General features: G+C 31.3%; 1 protein-coding gene across 1 annotated transcript; it reads left to right on the top strand.

The window, feature by feature from the left end:
• The first annotated feature begins 633 nt into the window (after positions 1–633).
• LOC142606178 (uncharacterized) lies at positions 634–7,594 on the top strand. The gene is made up of 4 exons (XM_075777567.1): positions 634–708; positions 1,327–1,428; positions 6,679–6,819; positions 7,451–7,594. Exons 1-4 carry the CDS (start codon positions 634–636, stop codon positions 7,592–7,594), a joined length of 462 nt encoding a protein of 153 aa, XP_075633682.1.
• The last annotated feature ends 519 nt before the right edge of the window (positions 7,595–8,113 follow it).

Here is an 8,113-nt window from a genome sequence, read left to right as displayed (position 1 = left end):
CACCCATCAATTTACCACCAACATCACCACCACCCACCTCTACTGGTGTCAATTTTATTGACACCATCAACACCTCCAATCATGGCCAACCATCATTGCCAAACCCTATGGTACATGGAATGGCAAGAGAGGACGGGATTGACTAGAGAAGAGAGCTGAGGAATGAGTTTAGTCCTATTGCAAATAAGAAAATATATAAATTTATTAAATAGTTTGACAGGTGTTATTTTTTAATTTGTAGAATATAAAATAGAGTAAGATGAGTATTACAGAAAATTTGGACACGTGATGAAGCATTCTATACTAATAATTTTAGTATCAAAATAAGCAGCAACCAGGTTGGCTTGAACAATGTAAGGTATGACAAGAGGAATTAATAAATAACTTAGACTTCAAGCCTATGAGTTCTAGCTAGGTCCATTCATGTTAGTGGTAGTGGTAGGAGTCACAGGACCTCACTATTTACTATTTAGAGTATGACTTACTTCTAATACCTTTTAAATTTAACATTTTCTTTTATTTAATTAGTAGGTAATGTGGCAATATATCATTAAAACAAAAAGAAATTCTTTCTCAAAAATTGTGTACCATGTGTCCAGTGAAAGTTTTCACTAGACATGTTGGATTAGGGACATGTGTCCAAATTCTGCTGTGTTCAGTGAAAATTTTCACAAGACACAAGCTCTGCCCTCTAAAAAAATATTAGAAGTAAGTCAAACTCTGTTATTTATCCATCCAGTGACAATGATATATCAATTTCTTGTTGCTTTGCTAAAACTTTTGACAAATTTTAATTAGCACCACAATCTAACAATCTAATTATTTTGCATGATAGATTTTGACTGGTTATGTTTATGAGTTATTTTGACATAAATCTACCACTTTTTCTTTAACGTTGGATTCACGTAACACTTACCCCTCCGCAATCAAAATCAGACACGTTGAGACCATAAAGAAAAGAAAAAGGTTTTTCACTTTAGTGACCCGCGTGATTAGAAAGTCTATTCTATGGAGACAAAAACAAAAGAACCGTCGAATTTTGTGTATCATTGCTGGGACCCTACTCCCTATATTATATATATATTCTAATTGCGGTGTTCCAATGAGAAGCCTAGGAAATGAAAAAGAGAGCTTGGAATTGGGAACCCAAAAACAAAATAAAAACCAAATAAATAAAGATAGTGAAGCGGGTATTTGGTAAAGAAGTTTGAGACGAAATTTTTGTAAATTTTTTAAATTTGTGTGGATGAAAAATATGTAAAAATATGTGTAAAATTGTTTAAAATATAAAAATGTGAGTTTAAAATAAGATAACAAACAGGCTAGGAGTTCAGTTTCTATGAGGACTTTGCCCTCGGAGACATCTGGGTTGACCAGGTCGAACCCGGCTTCGTGTCCAGTACTTTTAGTGTCCCTCCTCGCCTCACTGTAATGGCCTGTTTGGATGTTAAAAAAAAAGGGAGAGTAGAGTAGAGGGAGGGAGAGTAATTTAAATCCCTTATTTGGAAGTTTTTTAAGGAAGGAGGGGGAGGGATTTGGAGGGGTTTGGGGGGGTTTCAACTACCTTTAACCCCTCATTTTTAATTCCCCCAAATTGGAGAGATTTGGAGAGAGAGTAGAGTAGATAAATTATTGACCAAATGAATTCTCCAATTTACCCTTTTTAAATTAACAAAATTACAAACCAATTAATCATAGACCAATGTTGCAATTTATTTTCAAATATGGGTAAATTTGTCTATTTAATCATTTCCTCTCCTCTCCATCCCAATTTTAAAAACATCCAAACAAGGAGAAGGGCTAATTACTCCCTTCCCCCTTACTAATTTTAAAAACATCCAAACAAGATGGAGGGTAATCATTTCACTCTACTCTCATCCCCACTACTCTCCTCTCATCTACTCTCCTCCCTCTCTAAACTTCCAAACAGGCCATAAGAGATCATATCTCTCAAGTCTCAACTCAACGCACTTTGCCGAATCACTTGCATTTCACATTTTTTGCTTTTATTTAAATAATCAATTTTTTTTTCTTCTAATCAAATAATCAGTAGAGCACTCACAACAAATATGCTAAAAAATATAACTTTTAACCGTTCAAAGTTTTGGGCACAATTTTTACAAAGGGCTGTAAATGACTAAATTCTACTTCTTTTACTGATTTTTATGGTTACTTTTGAAACTATAGTATTTAATTTGTTATTTTTTTAATAATAAGGAATTGTTTAGTTATACCTTATAAACTATAGGCTTTTAAATGTTTTGTTTTTGTTTAATTTTTATTTTGATCCCTAATGTTTTTGTTATGTGTCAAAATGATCCTTAATATTTCAAATGTGTGGTATTTTTTAGTCCATAAAGGTTTTGGTATTATTTCAAAATGATCCATATCATTAGGTGGTGGATGATAAAAGCTAACGTGATAAACAATAAGGTGGCGTTTGGTACGGGTAATGTTTTAGGATTTTCAGGAATGTTTAAAGATTCCCATGTTTGGTTGCAAATTACGCTATGGAATCAGATGTCAAGGGAATCCTTAAACCCCCCTCAGTAGGAATTAAGATTCTCAAACAGGTGGGAATCCAGATTCTCAAACTTAAAAGAAATTGTATTTTTTATAAATTGACAATTTTAACCATTTTTCCTTATCATTTAAGCAATTAAGATAAACTATAAAACAAATTATCAATATCTTCTCTCTTGTCTTTATCTTTTCCTGCCAAAACAACATAAACAGGATACATAACTCTGCTAATAGTTATTTTTGTATTATTCTTGTCATTTTGAAATGTTAGATCACAGTTTTAATGAATGTGTTGCTAATTGATAGTTTATATAATGTTTTTTTATCTATCTATATAGAATAAGATATTTTTTTTAAAGGACTAATTAATAGTTTATATATATTTTTTCATTATTTATTTAAAGGAAGATTTTTTTTTTTAATGGGCTTGGTACTTCACATTCAAATTTAAGGACAAAATGAGAAAAACAAATAATTCATTTAAGATTCCTGGGAATACACCAAACATTATCATCTCACATTCCTAGGAATCTCCCAATGAAACCAAACATAGGAATAGCTACATTCCTGGGAATCTAAATGCCAGGAGTAATGTGGATTCCCCGTACCAAACGCCACATAATATCCATTTCATTTTTTTTTTTTGGTTCTAGTTGAGACCAAATGGCGATCCATACTAAAGTTCCTAAAGCTTTTGCTTTCTTGAATTTTACCATTGTGAATTTGTACCCAGCCACATATATCAAATATGAATTTGATTTGTCTTTGATATTAAGGACTTGTTCTTTTGAGCCATTTCAAATTTTGACTTTCCCTATTGTTGATTTTGAATTTCATTTCTTGGATAGATTAAGTTTGGCTCCAACTACCAATGATAAGAAGACATTAATTAGTTATTGTCATATTGTCAGGACCCAAATCCATGAAACATGAATTTAGATACCTGACTAACTTGCTAACCTTACTTAGCTCAATAAACATAATTTATTTAAACTTAATTCAATAAAACTCCAAATAAACAATGCTTCTGATAAACCTCTTATAATAACTAAAATTCACAATTTATAATAATCTCCAAAAAGTTGTGAAGTCTAAGCGGAAAATAAAAATAATAATAACTAATAATCTTTTCAAAACTCCACAAATTGAAAATAAACTCCACAAATTGAATGTGAACTACAAAATAAAGGTAACTAAAATTTTATGAGTCTTCAAGTAACACTGAAGCCGCCTACAACTTCCACGCTCTACCTTGCACCTCACAAGCGGTCCAAAGGTTCTAATTCTCAACTATACTTTAATCTGAAAATATTAATTGATGGGGTGAGCCACACATCTAGTAAGTAATTATACAGAATACACAACGGAATAGAGTCAAGCAAGACACGAGTTTAATTTCACAATTACACTCAAAATATCCAATATAGTTTTCAAAACATGTAAAGAATCACTTAATACACATATAATCATATCTTAAAATCTTTTGGAAACACATACAAATAATTGATCAGAGCACAGTGTCACATATACACATCACATATTCTCACATACAATCCTGTGAGCGGATACCAACATCTAACCAGCACTGCTTGGTGAGGGATCAACACATATTCTCATCTGATCTTGTGAGCGGATTTACACATATATATCTGATCAATTCTAAAAACACTCATTTTGAGTCACATATCACAAACAATAAAGTTTATACAGCATATAATAGTTTTCTCAATATTAACAATTGTTCCAACAATAAAGATATATTGAATATCACAATATCAAATTGAAACATAAATCAAAAGATGCTTGACTCTCTTAGGGAACGAATAGGAACTGAAGAGTTTATATAAGTATTTTTTTACAATTCTTGAATAAGTTTGAAAATCCAGTTTACTAAAAGGAACGTCTTAAATACCATTTGAAAAAAAACAAGAATATGATTTCGAAATCACTTGGTTTGAAACAATTTAAAGAACAAAAATCTTTCTAGAAAACTTACTTTGAAACTCAATTATTTTCAGAAAATAGTTTAGTTAAAAATCATCTTTTAAATGGGTTTTAGACATTCAAAACGTTATTTAAAATTCAAAATTTATTTTAAAACATTATTTGAAAAGCCAATTAAAATTTCTCTTTCAATAGTGTAAAAATGCTTTTTTTTGATAAACTTTTAAAAAATGTAAGCTTAAAAATATAACTTTGAAAATCTTTAACTTCTAAGAACCTAAAGAACAAAACTTGTGCATATTATGCATAATTACTTACCACACTCGAATCACTCTGAAAATCCAGCCAAAATAATCTCCAAAGAGCCTCAAGACACTCTTAAATCGAACCTATAATCAATTATGGAAATTACTCAATATCCTCTACAAAATATAAATTTCACTAAACTATAAAAACTGACTCACTAGTAAAATACTTTCCTGAACTAAATGATAGCACTAATGCAAAGTATCTCTACCCAAAACAAATATGTGTTTTCCCTTGAATTTATCAGAACGCAGAGGCAGCAGCTAATGTTTTAGAGTTTAAGTTAATATACATAACCCCAAACAAGTCATATATATAGTCCCAGAAGCAGTGAAACCACAGCCGAATTATTTGACTTCTAGCATAATCTCAAGGCAAGTCTCAGAGGCAAAACACAATAGCCACCTTCTTTGACTTCTTCTTTAACCTTTATATATAAACACACACAAATCCAACAGGACAGTAGCCCCTCCTTCTTTGACTTCTTCTTTAACCATTATATATATACACCAATTCAATGGAAGAAGAATGGCCGAATTGTTTGACTTCAATCTAGGATTATATGTATAAATCCAATGGAAGACTTAAACAAAAATAATGATTCGTGAAATCCCACTGACTCAAATCTAATATCTAATCCAGCGGAAAATCTAAACGTTAGAATATAAATCTTAGGATCAAAATCAAATTTCTAAATAACCTAATAAAATTCTAATTTTTTCTTGTTTCTAATTGAGAGAAATCTTACCTTGAATAATCTGATTGTCTCTTGATTGTACGTCTTCTAACTCGAGGAAAACACCTTCTTAGCCTCTTGCTCTTAGAATAAACGACTATCTCTTCATACATTCTGAAACATGTATTATAAGATGTGAAGGCTTAGTAGGTAATTAATGATAACGATTAAAAGAAAGCGCATTATGCAGCAAATTATATTTTAAAGAAAACTCTTAAATAAAAATTATGTGGGGTATTACACATATGTATCTATGACTCACTTGACCCATCTACTCAAGTGAGTTGTGTGCATTACGTAAGACAGAATATATGCTATTTTCCTATTAGTGGTCGGACTGTTGAAGCCAAACCTTTATCTTGGACTATTTTTTTTAACACTTTGTTTTTGATAATTACGAGTCAGTAACATGTGTAATACATTGAAAAGTTTAACATGATATGATTATTTATTTATTTATTTTGTCTAAATATGAATTTGATAATTGTATTAATTATTAATAGACATTTATTATGATTTTATTTATATATGAAACTATATATTCTAGTATTATGCACATATTATTACTGTCTTTGTATATGAAATTATATAGTCTATGTTTTAAAGAAAATATGATGTTACTAAAAAAACCATTGGATGAGCAATTTCTTCTTTCCTCTATTAATTGTTACTCGACAAGATAAATCGATACAAAGAGAGGGAAAGAAATGAAACTAGGGTCTTAGGATGGAAGAGATTTGAAGTGTTGTTTTGTGGTCTTGATGGAGCTAGGATTAGGGATTTGTGATCCTAATTTCAGTGAGTTATTTTAAACAGGTTTTCATTTTCTAAAAATAAATAAATATATAAATGCCACATGTCATTTGATGTTTATTTATTTTTTTAATATTTTATTTTGAAAATTAAGACCACATGACATTCCATGTTGGATCAAAATTAATATTACTATTAGTCACGTCAATATATTTCTTCTACAATCTAACAGTTGAGATTAATTTGCATAATACCACAAGATTGGGGACTAAACATTTACTAAACACATGCCAGAGACCAAAATGGTAATTAAACATTTTTTATACCCTTTTAAATGATCAGAATCAATAAAAAATTTCTCAAAAAAAAAAATCAATAAAAAATGATTTTTTTAATAATGGGATTGGTATTTGCAGGATAGGACCAGAAAGTTGGCTTCAGGTGCAATTGCAAATATTGTAGATATAGCTGGCGGTTGTGTAGTCCAGGTAGAGGGTCTTCCCTTTAATGTTTCAGTGCACATATCGATCTCATTTCTTTCAACTGCGAGGCCTGATGTAAGCTAGCTTTCATTTTAAAACATCCTCAAGTGTTTAACATGTATTTGGTTGATATATATGTCTTTTAATTACACTGTGCATGTGTTGTCATAAAACAATCTCTAGCTTTATTACAATTTGGTGAACAATCGTGAGAGAACCAGACAATAACAATGTTAATGAGCCAACATATACATTACCTTAAATGTGCATTTAAGCATGGAAATGTGCATTTAAGCATGGAAACGGCTTGTGTCCAATGCATCTCTCGACACATGTTTAAAACTAAACGTATTAAGATATGGACACATGTCCAAAATTGGACATGTATCCACATCCTAACATGTCAAGTGCACTGATGCACTAGACACAATCTCAACCTTTTAAGCATGTTCTTAAAAATTAAAATTTTGGTTTAGAATATGGTCCCTAGGTGTCGACATTCAATTCTCAAGTTTTCTACCTTTCAATATGAAGGACAGATTGAATCATTTGGCAATCCTATTGGCTTTTCTAGTGTTGGAACTTGGAAGAGGAAAAACTAAAAAAAGTAGAGTAATAAGGTTTTTAGTTCACATTGAGAGCATTTTCACAGCCTTTGGCTTGAGATTTGTTTTTGCAATTGATCTCCCTATATGGCAAATTTCAGGATGAGTTAGAAATCACCTCAAGGGCTTTGGGACAGAGAGGTGGTTACTTTGGAACAGTCGTGGTTATAAGGAACGAAACTACAAAGGAGATTATTGCTGAAGGATGGCATTTATTGTTTGGTAAACATTACAGCAAACTCTAAGCTCTGGATCCATTTCACATCAGTGTTATGAAAGTTGACAAATGTGTTAGCGTTTTTTAATGTCGTGGGCTACAATAGTCATTGTCTTGTGTATTTAATAAAACATGGATTGGTTGGAGTGTATTTTAGTGACACAATATTAGATAGCGATCACCACATTGTTAATATTGGGTCCTTCTAGTGCACCTTATAATTAATAGTATGAATTTTTACTATATCATAGACAACCTTTAATTAGATAAGTTTGCAATTTTAGTTATTAAAAACGGCCCAATCCTCTACTTGCTAAAGTATTGGTTTGGCCCATTAAAACCAAGACACTCTAAAACTCTCTCACCTGCATATATACACCAATTTTTTTTTTTTTTTTGTCTCGAGTGTGACCCGAACGTGTGTGGCAATTGGCTGTTTTGGCCAAATATGGAGAGAGAGAGTTGCAAGGGAAGAGGTGTAACTAATTTTCCTCTCTCACACACATTCCATTCTCAAATGTTACTGGAAATTGTGGACTTCTCTCTT

This window comes from Castanea sativa, chromosome 8 (assembly GCF_040712315.1).
Source record: "Castanea sativa cultivar Marrone di Chiusa Pesio chromosome 8, ASM4071231v1".
Classification (NCBI taxonomy): Eukaryota; Viridiplantae; Streptophyta; class Magnoliopsida; order Fagales; family Fagaceae; genus Castanea; species Castanea sativa.
The sequence above is the reverse complement of the archived record's forward strand: the minus strand, read 5'-3'. Positions and strand labels throughout refer to the sequence as shown.

Bases quoted from the DNA above. Each gene is read 5' to 3' on its own strand.
- LOC142606178 (XM_075777567.1), top strand. From the start codon at position 634: ATGTGTCCAAATTCTGCTGTGTTCAGTGAAAATTTTCACAAGACACAA. The intron at 709-1,326 runs GTAAGTCAAACT...CAAACAGGCTAG, and splicing joins CCTCTAAAAAAATATTAGAA to GAGTTCAGTTTCTATGAGGA. The intron at 6,820-7,450 runs GTAAGCTAGCTT...GGCAAATTTCAG, and splicing joins TTTCAACTGCGAGGCCTGAT to GATGAGTTAGAAATCACCTC.